General features: G+C 40.9%; 1 protein-coding gene across 1 annotated transcript in view; it reads left to right on the forward strand.

The window, feature by feature from the left end:
* The window catches only part of exosc9 (exosome component 9), a 32,513-nt gene that overhangs the window by 10,173 nt on the left and 2,399 nt on the right, over positions 1–19,941 (forward strand). Inside the window, exons 5-11 of the mRNA XM_055647116.1 lie at positions 4,559–4,696; positions 11,576–11,658; positions 12,069–12,201; positions 14,003–14,095; positions 17,027–17,169; positions 18,620–18,771; positions 18,861–18,939. Coding sequence (XP_055503091.1) covers positions 4,559–4,696; positions 11,576–11,658; positions 12,069–12,201; positions 14,003–14,095; positions 17,027–17,169; positions 18,620–18,771; positions 18,861–18,939 — 821 coding nt within the window. The remainder of the gene's footprint in view (positions 1–4,558; positions 4,697–11,575; positions 11,659–12,068; positions 12,202–14,002; positions 14,096–17,026; positions 17,170–18,619; positions 18,772–18,860; positions 18,940–19,941) is intronic.

Raw genomic sequence — 19,941 nt, forward strand, 5'->3', positions numbered from 1 at the left:
GCTGGAGTAACTCAGCGGGACCGGCAGCATCTCTGGAGAGAAGCAATGGGTGACGTTTCGTGTCGAAAATCTTCTTCAGCCTGAAAAGAAGGGTCTTGACCCGAAACGTCATCCATTGCTTCTCTCCAGAGATGCTGCAGGTCCCGCTGAGTTACTCCTGCATTTTGTGTCTATCTTCAATTTTCTTGGCCCCGCTCTGGGAGTAGAAGTGGGGGCGGATCCGGACCGCAACGGCCGTGAGCCCCAGGCCGAGTTCGGCGATCGTTTGCCCGCTTCTGCTGCTGTTGGAGGTGAGACGTTGCGTCGCGCCAGGGTCCTGGGCCTGTCCCACTTTGGCCGTCAGTTCCGCGACAGGCCGTTGGCGCGCGAAGATTTAGGAGCCTCGCGCGATGTCGTGCACAACTACATACCCCTCCGTGCTTCTAAGTGGGACCGGCCCAGCGCAGCCATACGATGTGCGTTCGTCTCAACGCGACCACGAGGTCGGGTAATTTGCGTTCCAAGGACACGTAAGTGGGACAGGCCCTTTACAGTACTACGGAGCCAGGTTTGATCCTGACTACCGGGGGCTGTCTGTACAGAGTTTATACATTCTCCTCTGTGACTGCGTGGGATTTTTCCAGTTGCTCTGGTTTCCTCCCACGTTCCAAAGATGTGCAGGTTTGTAGATTAATTGGCTTCTGTAAATTTTCCCTCGTGTGTAGGACTAGAAATAGAGTGCGGGTGATCGCTGGTAGGTGCGGACTCGGTGGGCCAATGGGCCTGTTTCCAAGCCGCTTCCCTAAACTGAACTAAACTAAAGCAGCAATGCAGTCATAATGAAACCCAGAAGTGGAACCCCAGAATATGTGTAGTCTGCCAAGCTAGCAGGTACATCTCATCAGTTTCTATGTTTTCAGTTATCTTGGTTTTTAAAATATAAATTCACAACTTGAATCTTCTGCGCCTCCAGTAGCAATTAATTATATTTGCATCCTCCCTAAACTTGTATTTACCTTGCTCTACCAAGGCGAGCTGCTTCCCTTCTGTCAAGTTTGCTTTGTTATATATCATATTGAGCAAATGGCCACAAAGCATTCATCTCCATTTAAGATTCCTTTCAGCTACAAAATTGTGATAGTGCTTGAGAAATGAAGGGACTTGAACTATTTTCATCAAGATATATACTTAATTTAAACATTGTGCAAAACAAATATAAACAGAAAATCATTATTTTAAGTCTGTGCCTAAATTAATCAAATATCAATAATCACACAAGTAGTTACTTTAAAATAAATACCAGTGTGGAAGCACGCAGCCTACACTCTGTGTTCAATTAAACATAGAACACTGCATCACAAGCACAGAAACAGGCCCTTTGGCCTACAATGTCCGTGTTGAACATGATACCAAGTTAACCCAATCTCCTCTGCCCGCATGAGGTCCATATCCCCCTCGTCCCAGCATATTCATGTGTTTATCTAAAAGTCTCTTCAATGCCACTCTCTTATCTGCTCCCACAACCACCCTTGGCAGGGTGTGCCAGGCACCCACCGTTCTCGGTGTAAAAAAAATCTTGGCCCACACATCTCCTTTAAATTGTATCCCAATCTCCTTAACGCTATACCCTCTAGTCTTTTACATTCCCCTATGCCCTCTAGTCATGACATTTCCATCCCAGGAAAAAGATTTGGACTGTCTACCCTATCTGTACCATTTAAGTATGTGTATCTAATTTTAAATTGCCTCGTAATTTGAATGATGCAAAGCAGACATGCTTTGTCATTGAAGTATTTGTTTGTGATCTTTTCTCAAACAGCAACATTCAGGTCTCGAGTTTGATAGTAATTGCCACAAAGCTACCGTGAGTGACCTGTATCTGCAATGAATAATCCCTAATCTCAGGGAGAGTTGTGCCTTATTTGCATTAGTTAAGATTACTGCTGATTCTGAATCCAGTTAACTTCAAAATTAATTTTTCAGAATTATCAAAATGATTACGTGCAATACTTTGCTTGTTGTTGGACGGATTTGGGTGTTTGTCCTGCATGCTGAATCTGGCTTTCGCGAGAGGCTCAGTTGCCCTCTTAATTACGGCCACACAAAGAAAAAACACCACACAAACAAAATCTCATACTTCAATGACGAGTTTCTCGGACAAGTTGGTTCATTCAGTCCTTGACAGTATATACAAGTTCCAGTTACATTTATTGTCATATGCACCAATTGGGACAGTGAAATTTTAGTTACCATATTAATTTTTGTTTTTGTCACCGCAGTCTGATTCATAAACGTCCTATGTCTATGTGGGTTTCATCCTAACATGACCTTTAAGTTACCGTCACTATGTTGGCCTCATTTCTGTTCAAGCCTCACCTGCAAGTTAGGTTCTTGGGTTAACCATATTGCAATCAAGCTCAGTTTTGTTACACTTTCCAGAAACTCATACAGTAGTAAAATTAATATTATAACAAACAGTAACTGAATTCATAAGAATATGTATTTTAATTAATTAGAACAACAATGACTCATCTTATTATTAGCTCAGTTGATGGCATTTCTGCCTCACTACTAAATATGGGTTTAAGTTCCTATCCATGACTGCTGATGACTTTCTTAGAGGATATAGATTTTATTGCAATTCTTTGAAGAGCATACAGTTCTCTCAAAAGTCTCTCTGTGTACCTGAACCAATATCAATACATATAATGAACTTCATTCATTCTTTTCCTATTAGTGGGATCATACTGTAGTTGTGTGTGGTGCTGATTCGAAGGGACGAAGGCCTCCTCCTGCACCTATTTTGGTGCTATATTTGCATGTATTTTACAATTCAGCAGTAACTCATTGCATGTGAAGCAATATGGAATGTGATATACACTATATAAATGCAAAATTACTTATTGTTAAAGATAGTACAGTTAGTTAGCTAATATTTGGTTAGGTAGCTAATATTTTTTCTTTGATTCAGAGAAAGGAAAGGAGCAGAAATTATGACCTAAATGATTATGCAGTCCAGCTGCAGTGAAGTTGCATTTGATTCCTTTTTTTTCACCTGAGCCTGAAAACAAGTTTGCTCTTTATACTGAGATAGTTGTAGTTCATATCTCAATCAACATGCCTATATCTTTTTTTGCAGAAGGTTATTGGGCAGAATGATAATGGGTCTACTAATGATTCCAAAGGGAACTGCAATTGTTCAGTCATACACATAACATTCAGCAATATTACTGCCGATACCAAATCCATTCAAACATTTAATTTCAAAACAAATCATTTTAAAATGGGTACTTTATATGCAATATCTGTGTTGTTTATTTTTAATAACATTAACATTGTACCAAACTATAACTGAGTTTAAAATGTATTTTATGTTCGTTTAGATAAAATCACAAGATTTCTTCTGAATGTTAGTTTAATTGATGGCAGTTCTGCGTCCAAACAGGATGTACATTTAAACTCAAATCCTGAACTTGAGATGCACATTTGGAGCATTACTCAATGCAGCAATGTTGCAAACTCCTGTTAACATTTTCTGAAGGATACTGAAGATCTTATTGTCACTGCATGTTTGTCATTGGATTGCACATAGAGCTCATTGTTGGAACCTAGTTTGCTGGGATATCCCAGTATTATGCAAGGAGATCCTGCTCTTTGGCCCTCTGCCAGCCATTCTTGGCTGTGGATCAGAGAACCCATTCATCCTGGAGAATAAGTAGGTTTTTTATTATTAAATATTTATTTTAAAACTTCCATGCATGATTTAATTTTGAAATGTTTCAAATACATCTGAATATTGGAGACATTTAAATACTTTGAGAGAGAAAGGGGGATGCTGTGCTTTTTCCCAGCTTTTCCTCCATGTCATGTGTTCATGGCAGTTTGCAGCCCAAATTGTTCCGGGGGTGTTACTGACTGACACAGAGTGCAGAAGGTCACCTGCATTGGCCCTCTGCACCTGACCCAGGAACGTGCAAGTTGGTATGAACCATGAGAGCTGATGCTGGGCAGCAGTCCATATTCAAGAGATCATAAGAGTTGCTAGATCCTTACCACAGCAGTGACTGAACAACTTTTGAAATTTTGTGGAAGGAGACAAAGTACTGGAGTAACTCAGCAGGTCGGGCAACATTTCTGTTCTGATAGATAATGTTTTGTGTATAGACCTGTATTTTGCAAATTTATATTGTCATTGTAACTGCCTTTTAATTCTAAACTATATCCACATCTTTTCAGTACCACCAAGAACATTTTAGGGTTTATATACCAAAGATGGTACTCAGTTTTGTTTATTGGAGTTTTAGAACAGGCTTTACTTGCCTTGGATGCTGCATGGTAGCAGAAGGCTCCCGGGATGGTGCAGAGCTGGGAACCCACCCAGGAGACCCGGTAGCCGGGCAAGGGAAGACCCGGCCGGCTGCAACCTGTAGAGGGAAGCCACCGAGCCCCCTCCCCCCGCAGCAGTGCGGGGCGGCTGATCTGGCTCGCCACCATGAAGAAAGTCCCAGCGATTCCTTTGAATTCTCTTGGGTAATGCCTGTAATATAAGTTTAATTTGGTTTCTTTGCTGTTGTTTCAGGTGTGGCAGATTCGTGTAGACTTGCACTTGTTAAATCACGAAGGCAACATAATTGATGCAGCAAGCATAGCAGCCATTGTGGCACTGTCTCACTTTAAAAGGCCTGATGTGTCAATCCAAGGAGAAGAAGTCACTGTAGTGAGTATTCGCAAACCTCTCTTCATAACTCTGTTCCACAAGGAAAAATCAATGCATCATCACAATCGCCCCGACCCAGACTGCTTTCCTATCTCATCCATCTGCTGACACTTGGTAACATGTTCAGTCTCCATTGTACCACGAAAATTACTGAGCTCTAACTTATCACCACTTCACCTCTCCATCATGCTGATAATAATGTTATAATGTGCCGTACATCTTTCTACTGTTGAATCCTTCTAATACATCTTTGACAATAGCAGAACAGTTGTCTCTTTCTTACCATAATAAACTTGAGGTGAACTAAAACTCTGCTCTATCACAATTCACGTTTGTCCATAGACCTCTTTGCAAATATCAATGTTTGACTCACTGTTGCGTATCAGGCTATCTATATTAACAGTCTCAAAGAGGGTATTGTTTTCAGACTCGAGCCAGATCAATGAACTAACTGAAGAGCTTCAGGAATGTCAGCTAAAGAAAGAAAAACAGATTGTAAAAGTCCCTATATAAATGGTGCAATGAAGTATCTTTCAGCTAAAGTAGTTTTGAAGCAAAAAAGGAAATGCAGCTGGCATTTTTTGCAAACAGCAAGATCCCATAATGACACTCTGACAATTATTAAAGATGAACCGTATACTCGCATTATGCGTTTAGAAAAGTAAGAGGCATTTTCATTGAAAATTCATGGATGCCTTGACTAAGTAGATGCAGAGTTGGATGTTCTAATGATGCGGTTGTCTTGAAGCAGGGTTCAGTTTCTAAATAAAGAGTCAACCAGAGAGAGAAATTACTTCACCCAGAATGTAGCAATCGTTTGAGTTCTCTGTCGAGCTTCCATGCTGTGGAAGTTTGTGCTAAGTATGTTCAACACTGCGATTTATAGCGTTTTGGATTTTAAACAGCACAAGTGACAGAGAGTAAGCGCAGGAAACTGGCACGGGTAGAAAAACAGCCACGGTGTTACTGAATGGAAAGAAGGCACAAGGAGCTGCAGAGTTTGCATTTGTGGAGGAAAATGGAAAGGCGACGTTTCGGGTTGAAGTCGGATGTCATCTGTCCATTTTCCTCCACAGATGTTGCCTGGCCTGATGAATTCCACCAAAGACTCTCTTTGCTGGTCTTATAAGATTTCATAGTTGGTCCCCAATAAAGCTTCTGTCAATAATCACCCTTGTGTCTGTTTGATAAATGTTGGTGGTAATATCATTTCGTAGTGAATCTTGTTATTGCTTCACAATAATGCAATATGAATATAAAGTGTCTCCTATGTGGTATGTTAAATCTGCCGTCAGTGCCCATCACCATCCTTCTAGGGCAATGCACCCCTTAGTTACATGATTCTGATATTTATTGGCCTTTCACCAGTGCTTTCACAAACGAGAGATCATTAAAAATTATACTGCTAAATCATTGTATCCAAATCCTGATCAAGTTCCACTGAATCCATACTGTTGTGGTCACTCATGATACCATATAACCATCTAACCATATAACAATTACAGCACGGGAACAGGCCATCTCGGCCCTACAAGTCCGTGCCAAACAACTTTTTTCCCTTAGTCCCACCTGCCTGCACTCATACCATAACCCTCCATTCTCTTCTCATCCATATGCCTATCCAATTTATTTTTAAATGATACCAACGAACCTGCCGCCACCACTTCCACTGAAAGCTCATTCCACACCGCTACCACTCTCTGAGTAAAGAAGTTCCCCCTCATGTTACCCCTAAACTTCTGTCCCTTAATTCTGAAGTCATGTCCTCTTGTTTGAATCTTCCCTATTCTCAAAGGGAAAAGCTTTCCACATCAACTCTGTCTATCCCTCTCATCATTTTAAAGACCTCTATCAAGTCCCCCCTTAACCTTCTGCGCTCCAGAGAATAAAGCCCTAACTTATTCAACCTTTCTCTGTAACTTAGTTGTTGAAACCCAGGATACAGTTGGGTGCAGAGGAGGTATATCAGAATGATAGACACAAAATGCTGGAGTAACTCAGTGGGACAGGCAGCATCTCTAGATTGGAGAATATCAATTATAGGAGAGGATGGATGGACTTAAATTGTTTTATATGGAATGCCAGATGTTATGGGGGAGACCTGATAATAAAAGAATATAAAATTATGAGAGGCATAGATAAGGTAGATAGAACCTGTTTCCCGGGATAAATATCAAATACTAGACGGCGTAGCTTTTAGGTGCAAGGGGCAAAGTTTAAAGATGTGCAGGACAAGTCTTTTACACAGTGGACGGTGAGCTGTTGGAGGTGGTGGTGGAGGCAGATGTGATGGTGGCATTTGAGAGACTTTTGGATAGGTATGAGGATATGGAGGGTTATGATTATGTTCAGGCAAATAGTTCATGACATCATGTTCGACATAACAAGAGGATTTCAGTATCGGAGTAAAGAGGTTCTTCTGCAGTTGTATAGGGCTCTGGTGAGACCACATCTGGAGTATTGCGTACAGTTTTGGTCTCCTAATTTGAGGAAGGACATCCTTGTGATTGAGGCAGTGCAGCGCAGGTTCACAAGATTGATCCCTGGGATGGCGGGACTGTCATATGAGGAAAGATTGAAAAGATTAGGCTTGTATTCACTGGAGTTTAGAAGGATGAGGGAGAGAATCTTATAGAAACATATACAATTATAAAAGGACTGGACAAGCTAGATGCAGGAAAAATGTTCCCAATGTTGGGCGAGTCCAGAACCAGGGGCCACAGTCTTAGAATAAAAGGGAGGTCATTTAAGACTGAGGTGAGAAAAAACGTTTCCACCCAGAGAGTTATGAATTTATGGAATTCCCTGCCACAGAGGGTAGTGGAGGCCAAGTCACTGGATGGATTTAAGAGAGAGTTATATAGAGCTCTCTGGGCTAGTGAAGGGATATGAGAGAAGGCAGGCACAGGTTATTCATAGGGGACGATCAGCCATGATCACAATGTATGGCGGTGCTGGCTCGAAGGGCTGAATGGCCTCCTCCTGCACCTATTTTCTATGTTTCTATGACATAGATATTGTGGGCTGAAGGCCCAGTTCTTGTGCTGTGCTGTTCTATGTGGTGGAATGCTGTGTATTCTAAATACTGTAACTAGTAATCTAATTGTGATGCTTGAGTTTACTGATTGAATCAGGTGGAGAAGAGCGATAATGGGGAGATTTTGGTGACTTGTGCCTTGCAGCAGCTCAGTATTGTTATCAGAAAATCATTGAAGTGGAGTGGAGAAAATAGTTTGATTATAAAATGCTACACGATTTTCACTTGAAGTTTGTTTATTTATTTGGAAGATCGAAACTGTTCACAGAACATTGTCCCAAAGGGAGCACTAAAGCACTGTCCCACGGTACGAGTTCATTCCAAGGGCTCTCCCGAGTTTGCCCTGATTCGAACTCGGGGATTTACGGTAATGGCCACTCGTCGGTACTCGGGGCTCTCGTGGACATTTTTCAACGTGTTGAGAAATCTTCACGAGTCTTCCCGTGCTTACCTGCCGTTAGTGTTACGAGCCGCTAAGAGACGTCCCCGAGCTCCGACGTACCCGCTACGTTCATTCTCCGTGCTTACCACGAGATTGATTTTTTTTAAACTCGGGAGAGCTCTTGGAATGAACTCGCACTGTGGGACAGGGCTATTAGTAGTACTTTAAAATGATCTTGTAACACATAAGGGGAGGTATAAGATCACAGAGTAATTTACTGATTTGATGGGTGTGATTAGGAACGCCTTCTTTCTAAAACCTTTTCATTGAGGTGAGGTGTCCACCAGTCCCAACTGCTGTGTGTCTGCTGTTACGGATTTTGGGTCGAGTCTCTTTACTTTTTTGCCCCCCCCCCCCCCCCCCATTCATTGTTGGCAACATTCATGTATGGTACTTGAGAGAATCTAATGAGCATAAGGAATAAGAGTAGATTTAGGTCATATACTCTTCCATTCAATCACGGCTGATCTATCTTTCCCTCCTAACCCCATTCTCCTGCCTTCTCCCCATAATCTCTGACACCTGTACTAATCAAGAATCTATCTATTTCTGCCTTAAAAATATCCACTGACTTGGCCTCTACTGCCTCCGTGGCAAAGAATTCCACAGCGGAATCAAGGGATATGGGGAGAAGGCAGGAACGGGGTACTGATTGTGGATGATCAGCTATGATCACATTGAATGGCAGTGCTGGCTCGAAGGGCCGAATGGCCTACTCCTGCACCTATTGTCTTATGTATCTATGTATTCACCACTCTAAATACTAAATTTACTAAATACATTTCTCCTCATCTCCTTCCTAAAAGAACGTCCTTTAATTCTGAGGCTATGACCTCTAGTTCTAGACTCTCCCACTAATGGAAACATCGTCTCCACATCCACTCTGTCCAAGCCTTTCACTACTCTGTTTTAATGTTCATTCTTCGAAACTCCAGCGAGTACAGGCCTACATGAAGTAGCTGAGTGCACTACTCAGATACTGGTGGCAGCCATGTGATACATAGCGTGTGGTCGAATATGTGTGTGGTTTCCTGCTGACATATGCTGTTTCGTGTTATCCTCGCATGTGGACATTTATCTATTTAATTTTGACGGTTACAATGTGGATATTGCTAACCTTAAGGTGGGATGTGCAGTATAGCCATGTGGTGTTAATGACACAGTATTTTTAAAGAAGTGATGGTGTGAATTTGCTTCTCTTCTGCAGTGAGTAAAATGAAGAGGTTTTTCCTGCAGTTATAATACCGTATGATCATTTGGCTCCTTGGGAATTTCTCCTGGTTTGTGGTTTCAGCAGTTCCTCTTAGTAACCAGGTTGAATACTGTGAAGCATCTGGAACTGTTTGGGTCGGTACATTGCCATTGATTCAGACAACAGAATGTCATCTTGAGACGGGAGATGGTATTTTCCACCAGAGCCCTAGTGGTTTTGACACTTCCTCTTAAAGTATTAGAAACTACTTGAGAAGGGACTTGTGTTTGTTGTTAAGGATCCAAGTCTGGCAACACAGACTTGCCTGGAGTGAAGGGGAGCAAACTTCCTGGGGAATAGCTGTAATGTGAGAAATTCCACGTGGCCCATAAATTGAAGCCCTTTTGATCAACATCCAAGTGCTTCTATGTTTAAGACGGAACTGCAGATGCTGGAAAATCGAAGGTAGACAAAAATGCTGGAGAAACTCACCGGGTGAGGCACCATCTATGGAGCAAAGGAAGTAGGCAACGTTTCGGGTCAAGTCCCTTCTTCAGACGTGGGGGGGGGTGTGGAAGAAAGGAAGAGGCGGAGACAGTGGGCTGAGGGAGAGCTGAGAAGTGCAGGAGAAGGCAGGGACTGCCTGAAATTAGAGAAGTCAATGTTCATACCATTGGGGTGTAAACTGCCCAAGCAAAATATGAGGTGCTGCTCCTCCAATTTATGATTACAATTACAATTTACGTGGTCCTCACTCTGGCCATGGAGGAGGCCCAGGACAGAAAGGTCGGATTCGGAATGGGAGGGGGGGTTAAAGTGCTGAGCCACCGGGAGATCAGGTAGGTTAATGCGGACCGAGCGGAGGTGTTGGGCGAAGAATCCACTGCTCTAGGTGTCAGCTGCTCTATATCAGTGAGACCAAGCGTAGGCTTGGCGATCACTTCGCCCAACACCTCCACTCGGGTCACATTAACCTACCTGATACCATTAGTGCCAGTTGATTTTCCAGATGGTGTGGTGTTAACTCAAATAATCACAATAGTGTTTCATTCCAGGTAGAAAATTGCAATGGACATTCTGTATAATTTCCAAACGATAGTCTCAAAGCCTGCTAACTTTCCATTACATTACACTATCTTGAAAGTATTTTTTTCCTTAATTACATTCACCCTCTTCAACTGCTTTTCCTATATTTCTTCAGTCCTTGGAGACTGGCATATTTAGTTTCCAAGCTTGACTAAGTCATAACCAAGTAATGTCTTCCATGTTTATTCTCAAGATGAATATTCACCCAAATTCTTATCCATATTTTTATGTTAAAACTATTGTCCAACGTCTTTCAGCAGTAACCTGTTCCAGCTGTACAGTTCCATTGTGTCTAATATAGGTGTCAAAGTATCTTGAAGTTGACCTCCTCTTTCCCACATCACCCACTGTTGCAACATATTCCCAAACCAAATCGTATCCCCAAATCTTGAAGACTGGTCATTAGAAATTTAACACCAAGTTATCTATGATTTATCTTCTTAGATCGACACTGAAACATTTTCAACATGCTACACGTTAATTAGCACTTAAATTAACATCTTGGCACATATCTACAACACTAAACAATCCTTTTCTACTTTCAGAACATTACCTGAAGAAAATGAATGAGCAGATTGTAATTGAGAATATTTTACAAAGCATCAGCTCCTGCTATAGTTATACTTGGCATATTGAAACATAGAAACATAGAAAATAGGTGCAGGAGTAGGCCATTCGGCCCTTTGAGCCTGCACCGCCATTCAATATGATCATGGCTGATCATCCAACTCAGTATCCTGTACCTGCTTTCTCTCCATACCCCCTGATCCCTTTAGCCACAAGGGCCACATCTAACTCTCTCTTAAATATAGCCAATGAACTGCCCTCAACTACCTTCTGTGGCAGAGAATTCCAGAGATTCACCACTCTCTGTGTGAAAAATGTTTTCCTCATCTCGATCCTAAAAGATTTCTCCCTTATCCTTAAACTGTGACCCCTTGTTCTGGACTACCCCAACATCGGGAACAATCTTCCTGCATCTAGTCTGTCCAACCCCGGAAGGTTTCATTTTGTTTTCATATTTCTTACTGATAAACTGCTGTGATTGCTCATTGCTTTGCATGGTCAACTGAAATCTTTTGAATAATACTTAATGTGTTGAAACAAATTTCTGTCTCTTAGTATACAGCGGAGGAGCGTGATCTGATCCCATTGAGCATCCACCACATGCCCATTGCAGTCAGCTTTGCTTTCTTTCAGCAGGGGTGAGTACAAAAATAAAAGGTGTTTTCGTTCTTGCACTTTGAATGTCTGAAGAAATTTGAAAATAATTTTAGAATGTGGAAACACACTGAAATCAGATGTAGAGATGAGATGTTCAACAGCAGCCAACACATAGTTAAAGCAACTTAATCTGCCATTGTATCAACTCTGAAAAGGATCTTTGTAGTATGAGAAAGGATTTTTCATAAGTAGTATATTTTTCTTGCATGTAAAAATAGATGTACAGTTTAGGACAGAGTGCAAGGGAAACTTGTAGAAAGGACCGTGAACTGTAGTTGTGAACAATTGGAGCAGAGACTGCATCAACATTTAAGGAACCAGCCAAGTTGTTGAAGGAAGCGCAAACAAGAATTAAGACTGTTCCCTTGTAACTAATACTCTTATGTCATAGAACCTACTTGTTAGTAGATCCAATTGAACACGAGGAGCGGGTCATGGATGGACTCTTGGTGATTGCCATGAACAAACACCGTGAGTTGTGCACCATTCAATCCAGTGGTGGAATTATGCTCCTAAAAGAACAGGTCAGTAAACGTGTGCACTTCTGTTTTCAAACAAGTCTACAAAATATGCTAGAAATCTAAAACCATTTCCACGTGCTGCAGGTTAATTGGTACCCAAATTAACACTAGCACAAATTAGGGCAGCACGGTGGTGCAGCGGTTTAGTTGCTGCCTTACGGCACCAGACCCGGGTTAGATCCTGACTACGGGTTTGTATGTTCTCCCCGTGACTGCGTGGCTTTCCCCCGGATGCTCCAGTTTCCTTCCATTCCCAAGACGTACCGGTTTGTAGATTAATTGGCTTCGGAAAAGATTGAATATTGTCCCTGGTGTGCGGGATAGTGCTTGTGTACGGGGATCGCTGATCGGTTTGGAGTCTGGGGCCGAAGGGACTGTTTCCATGTGATATCTCTAAACTAAATGTCAGCACCATTTACTCCTGCATCAATTCATTTATTGTTAAAAATGTCATAAATGCCTTTGTTAGCATTAGCTATCTACTTAAATGCATTCCCCCCATTATTTGGCCTCCATAAACTTGTGTTCATCTAAATCCCTACTTCAGATTCAGATTCAACTTTAATTGTCATTGTCATTGTCAGTGTACAGTACAGAGACAACAAAATGCAGTTAGCATCTCCCTGGAAGTGTGACATAGAATAATGATTTCAATAAATAAATCTATTTACATGCATACAGTCATAGTGTTTTTCCTGTGGGAGGAGTGTGTGGGGGGGGGGAGGGTGGTGATTGGCAGTCACCGAGGTACGTTGTTTAGTAGAGTGACAGCCGCCGGAAAGAAGCTGTTCCTCGACCTGCTGGTTCGGCAACGGAGAGACCTGTAGCGCCCCCCGGATGGTAGGAGGGTAAACAGTCCATGGTTGGGGTGAGAGCAGTCCTCCGCAGGCAACGCTTGCTTTGGACAGACTCAATGGAGGGGAGCGAGGAACCGGTGATGCGTTGGGCAATTTTCACCACCCTCTGCAGTGCTTTCCGGTCAGAGACAGAGCAGTTGCCATACCATACTGTGATACAGTTGGTAAGGATGCTCTCGAGGGTGCAGCGGTAGAAGTTCACCAGAATCTGAGGAGGCAGATGGACCTTCTTCAGTCTCCTCAGGAAGAAGAGATGCTGCTCATTTTAGACACCACTCGTGTTATTTGAAAATAATTGCATTTGTTAATGCAATGACTATTTTTAAATTCTCATCCTTGTTTTCAAATTTCTCCTCCCTGCCATTTGTGATATCTGTAATTTCTGACTTGTTTTCCTGGGATATTATACATTGTCTTCAACTTTTAAACCTCTTAGGTTCTGTGCTAAACTACTCTACATGTTCAACTACAAAATTTGGTTTGATAAACATCCTGTGAAGTATTGTGAGACAGTTTACTGCTTTAATGATGCGGTTGTTTTGTTGTAAGGTACATTGGGCACATTTCTGCTTTACTTTCCTCTCTAAGAATAATATAAATGTTATGGTGAGGATGCAGATTAGGATGATATTCGACATATCAATGGGATAAAAGTGCGTTCCTATAAATTGCTTCTTCATTAAACTAGATAAAACTAGCTAAGGTTCTGCACTTGATCAGCCAATGAACTTGCCTAAAAATGAATACATGGAGGCTTGTATGGAAATCAATCTTGGCTTGAATAGTCTTGTAATTGCTCAGACTGGTGCTGTTCACCCCTTTAGCATGTCATAGAATGAATGACAAATGGGTCAAAGTGGTAAGAGGGCTGCTGAGTCCCCATCCTCTATAATAATCAATAACACTTGGTGATGAGGAAGAACAGTAATCCAATCTCTTCATTGTAGATTCTTCGTTGCACTAAAATAGCAGGAGTGAAGGTGGCAGAGATCACGGAACTAATGCAGAAGGCTCTTGAAAACGATAAAAATGTCAGGCAAGTTTATTTTGAACCATTTAATATTTGTATTCACAGGTCTTTGTTTGAAAAGAACTAAACTTGAGTTGCTGTTCTTCTGATGTGTGAATGGGCATGGTCGTCATATGTGTATTAGATTTTGACATAGAAAGTGATGCACTGCAATTATTCACCCTGCTACACCAACAGTATCTCCAAAATGGGACTTCCGCGACCAGAAACGGCAAGGGCTACAGGTTCATGGGAACATCAGCTGTAGGTTGGCCTCTAAGTTATGCCATGTCATTGTTTGGAAATACATGACCATCGCTTTATCATTGCTGAGCCTGAATTCTGGAATTCTCCCTAATAGCGTTGGGGGCAAGTTGACCAGACGGAGGCTCGCCACCGGTTCCTCAATATGTGTGCGGTAGTTCCCAATAGATTGCCTTGCAAAGATGCAGATCCAGAAAATGATTTTATTGAATTCTGTTTCTGGATTTGGCCTTTGTATTTATAAATAATTAAGTGTCACAAATCCTTTCAACATCAAACCTATCTTTTCTTTGTAATTATTGTCTTCACCTTTTGAGATGCATAGATTGTTTGTGGCCTAACTCATTTGTAAGAGAGCAATTCTGACAACAGTTTAACTTTAATGTTTAAGTTTGATTTTTATTTTTACCGCAACACACATCATGGTGCAGGTTGACTGTGTTCACTGCATAATGTTGTTAATGGATAGGAAAAAATTCTCAATGTCATTTGCACTATTTCTTTTACACTATTTCCAACAAATCATCTTTGTCAACATTTTACTTTTATTTTTCGCAATATGTTTTCTCAGATCCTTGGTACATTTTCATTTGATCTTTATCGATAGTATAGTTTCCAACCAAAAAAAAAACCTTAAATAACTTGGTCAGACATCATTTCCTTTTTACAAAGCCAAGTGACTTTATCTGATATTTCCAAATCTGATATTACCTTGATTTTCCAAATCTGGATAATTTTGGGGAATGGAATAGCTTTTCATACCTGAGGTTGAAGTCTAAACTTTGAAGCTCCAACAGTTCACTCATTATCACTTCCCTGGTATCTGTAATCTCCTACCAGCACTTGATTTACAGCCATTACTGGGAATTGAATTGTATACTCCACAATGAAGCTTGATGCAAAATTCATGTTCAATTCATCCATCGTTGCACTGATTTCCATTATTAATTCTCCAGATCGCTTTTCATAAGGTTATTATTCACTTTAAAGCAACTACAGTGTCCTCCATAATGTTTGGGACAAAGCCCCATCATTTATTTATTTGCCTCTGTATTCCACAATTTTGAGATTTGTAATAGATAAAATCACATGTGGTTAAAGTGCACATTTTATTAAATGTAATTTTTATACATTTTGGTTTCACCAAGTAGAAATTGCAGCTGTGTTTATACATGGTGTCCCCCTCCCATTTCAGGGCACCATAATGTTTGGGACACATGGCTTCACAGGTCTTTGTAATTGCTCAGGTGTGTTAAATTGCCTCCTTAATGCAGGTATAAGAGAGCTCTCGGCACCTAGTCTTTCCTCCAGTCTTTCCATCGCCTTTGGAAACTATTATTACTGTTTATCAACATGAGGACCAAAGTTGTGCCAATGAAAGTCAAAGAAGCCATTATGAGACTGAGAAACAAGAATAAAGCTGTTAGAGACATCAGCCAAACCTTAGGCTTACCAAAATCAACTGTTTGGAACATCATTAAGAAGAAGGAGAGCACTGGTGAGCTTATTAATCGCAAAGGGACTGGCAGGCCAAGGAAGACCTCCACCGTTGATGACAGAAGAATTATCTCTATAATAAAGGGAAAAAAAACAAACACCTGTCCGACAGATCAGAAACACTCTTCAGGAGTCAGGTGTGGATTTGTCAATGACCACTGTCTGCAGAAGACTCTATGAACAGAAATACAGAGGCTACACTGCAAGATGCAAACCACTGATTAGCTGCAAAAATAGGATGGCCAGGTTACAGTCTGCCAAGAAGTACTTAAAAGAGCAACCACAGTTCTGGAAAAAGGTCTTGAGGACAGATGATACGAAGATTAACTTATATCAGAGTGATGGCAAGAGCAAAGTATGGAGGAGAGAAGGAATTGCCCAAGACCCAAAGCATACCACCTCATCTGTGAAATGCGGTGGTGGGGGTGTTATGGCCTTGGGCATGTATGGCTGCTGAAGGCACTGGCTCACTTGTCTTCATTGATGATACAACTGCTGACTCGTAATGAATTCTGAAGTATATAGACACATCAATGCCTCAAAATTCATTGGCTGGCGGTTCATTCTACAGCAAGACAATGATCCCAAACATACTGTTAAAGCAACAAAGGAGTTTTTCAAAGCTAAAAAATTGTAAATTCTTGAGTGGCCAAGTCAATCACCTGATCTGAACCCAATTGAGCATGCCTTTTATATGCTGAAGAGAAAACTGAAGGGGACTAGCCCCCAAAACAAGCATGAGGTAAAGATGGTTGCAATACAGGCCTGGCAGAGCATCACCAGAGAAGACACCAACCAACTGGTGATGTCCATGAATCGCAGACTTCAAGCAGTCGTTGCATGCAAAGGATATGCAACAAAATACTAAACATGACCATTTACATGACGTTGCTGTGTCCCAAACATTATGGTGCCCTGAAATGGGGGGACTTTGGATAAACACTGCTGTATTTTCTATATGGTGAAATCAAAATGGCCTTTATTAAAATCTGACAATGTGCACTTTAATCACATGTGATTTTTTTTTTTTTCTTTAACAAATCTCAAATTGTGGAATACAGAGGCAAATAAATAAATGATGGGTCTTTGTCCAAAACATTATGGAGGACATTGTAAATAATTTGATGAAATGTTGATTTAGAAACCCAGCTGTTACGATTTTATATATATGTTTACTAAATGAACTACTTTTTATAGAAAGGAAGGTGGAAAATTTGGTTTTGCAGAATCCGTACCAAACAAAAGGATTACATCTTTTAAACTTGATGAAGTGGCTGTGCTTACAGAAGGAATTGAAGAACAAGCTGAAGAAATTGTGTCAAAGGCTGAAACATCTCCAGCAGTGTATCTTTTATTTCTGGCTTGGATTACTCAATTAAATGATTTGGCTTATTTAACATAACTTTCATTTTGTGCTTCAGAACAAACGTAAACCACTTTTGTATAGAGAGATGATCTTTTGTTGCTGCATGATTTGAACTTAAACAATTCCTTGCTTAGCAAACTTTCCATATTTGCTTGCAGGCTACAATTGATAGTATTTAGAGCATACAGTGTACTGGAGCAACAAAACTGAATGCTGCATAGTGGATGCAAGGAACTGAAGATTCTGGTTCACTAAAAAAAGCACAAAGTGCTGGAGTAACTCAGCGGTTGAGGCAGCATCTCTGGAGAATCTGGATAGGTGAAGTTTCATGTTAGGACCCTTCTTCAGACTGGGGGGGGAGAAATGCTGGAAGAGAGGAGGGGCAGAACAAAGCCTGGCAGATAATAGGTTGCCACAGGTGAGGAGAGTTTTTAATAGGCAAATGGTGGACAACAGCCAGAGTCTAAAGAAGTGTTCCAACCCAAAACATCAGCTTTCCATGTTCTATGTGGCTGTCTAACCCACCGAGGTGTTCCAGCAGTTTGTTTTCTTTGAATGTGGCATAGTTCACTGTTTTGGGATGGATGAAAGATTGACTTGTACAGAGTAATTTTGCAAACTTGGTATCACAATTTGCACAGCTAATGAAGTACTTTAGAAGCGGTGGACTGGTGTAATGTTGGATTATGTGCACAGCAACATTCCATAAACAGTAATGTGATAATGGGTATTTTTGTTTAACTAGTATTTAGCCAATAATTATTGAAAGGGATTCTGATGTTCCTCTAAATAGTGCAATGACATTGCATGCATTTGCTCAGGGAAGTATAAATATCGACTTAATGTTTCATTCAAAAGGCAACGTCACTGAAGCTGACCCTTCAACCCTATTTATCGATATTCCAGGGCAGCACAGTGACACTGTTGGTAGAGACTCTGTCTCACTGCCAGAAACTCTGCTTTGATCCTGACGCCAGGTGCTATGTGAAATTTGCATGTTCTCCCTAAGTCCGCATGGATTTCCAGTTTCCTCCCACATCCCAAAGACATGTGAGTTTGTAGATTAATAAGCCTCTGTAAATTGACTAGTTTGTTGAGAGTGGATGAGAAAATGGGACAACACAGTGAGTGAACAGGTGATCAATGGCCGGCATGGACTTGGTGGGCTGAAGGACCTATTTCCATGCTGTATCTCTAAACTAAACCCATCATATCCATGCTGACCATCTCGCCCATTTATACTAATCCCATTTGTGTGTGTATTAGGTCCATATCATTCTACTCTTAACATGCTCAAATGAAAAAGCGAATATTTAGACAAAAAGGATATTGCTGACAGTTTTGCCTTTGAGACATCAACAATTTCCTGGCCAATAATTTTGCGTGTGTTTACGTCATTTTCCTACTATTTTTCTTAACCGGAACCAGCATTCCAAAACCAATTGTGCGTGCTCCAGGTACAGGTCAAATTGGAGAGGGAATTCAAAATGAATGGATGATCAATGATCTGGAAGATGATGAGGATGAAGATGAAGAAGATATTGTCCCTGAACTAGGTGCCCAAAGTTTGGGTAATGAAGGTGAACTGTGAAAATATTGAATGCGGTAATATTCTATTGAGAATTTGAGATTGGCTGAATACTAATTATCCTTTATACTTTTTGTTAAGCTGAGATTATCCATCTGTCTGAAAGTGAAGAGGAGGAAATGGTAATATTGGAACCAGAGGGATGTCAAAAGAAAGAAAAGTGAGTTTAAAAGAAAATATTACGAATCCATTAACCCTCCAAATTGATGCAATCCATACACCCGTCCTAATGTCGTTTTAATGTGTTGTACCTGCCTCAACTACTTCCTCTGGCAGCTTGTTCCATCGACCCACCCACCACCTTCTGTGCCCCAGGGTTCCCTATTAAATCTTTCCCCTCTCACGCTAAATCTATGCCCTCTAATTCTTGATTTTCCCTACCCTGGTGTTCACCCTATCTGACCTCCAAGCTTTCAAGCCATTGACATTTCAAAATTTCTTGAAGTGTTGGGAGGAAAATGATTTAAGACCTTTGCTTCAGATTGAACTATTTCTATATCCGTCATTCTGATGTCCTAAAAGGCCACAAATCTACAAGGTTACTAATTTAATCTTTCTCATTGCAGAACACTAGGCCTAAAATTATGTTGCTTTAGTTCTTCAATTTAATTACATAATGTTTGGGACAAAGACCCGTCATTTATTTATTTGCCTCTGTACTCCACAATTTGAGTTTGTAATAGAAAAAAAATCACATGTGGTTAAAGTGCACATTGTCAGATTTTATTAACGAGTATTTTATACATTTTGGTTTCGCCATGTAGAAATTACAGCTGTGCTTATACATAGTCCCTCGATTTCAGGGCACCATAATGTTTGGGACGCACCATCACAGGTTTTTGTAATTGCTCAGGTGTGTTTAATTGCCTCCTTAATGCAGGTATAAGAGAGCTCTCAGCACCTAGTCTTTCCTCCAGTCTTTCCATCACATTTGGAAACTATTACTGCTTTTATCGACATGAGGACCAAAGTTGTGCCAATGAAAGTCAAAGAAGCCATTATGAGACTGAGAAACAAGAATAAAACTGTTAGATACATCAGCTAAACCTGAGGCTTACCAAAATCAACTGTTTAGAACATCGTTAAGAAGAAAGAGAGCACTGGTGAGCTTACTAATCGCAAAGGAACTTAGAATAAACATCACCTCCATTTTCCCCATAAA

Source organism: Leucoraja erinacea, chromosome 1, assembly GCF_028641065.1.
Source record: "Leucoraja erinacea ecotype New England chromosome 1, Leri_hhj_1, whole genome shotgun sequence".
Lineage (NCBI taxonomy): Eukaryota > Metazoa > Chordata > Chondrichthyes > Rajiformes > Rajidae > Leucoraja > Leucoraja erinaceus.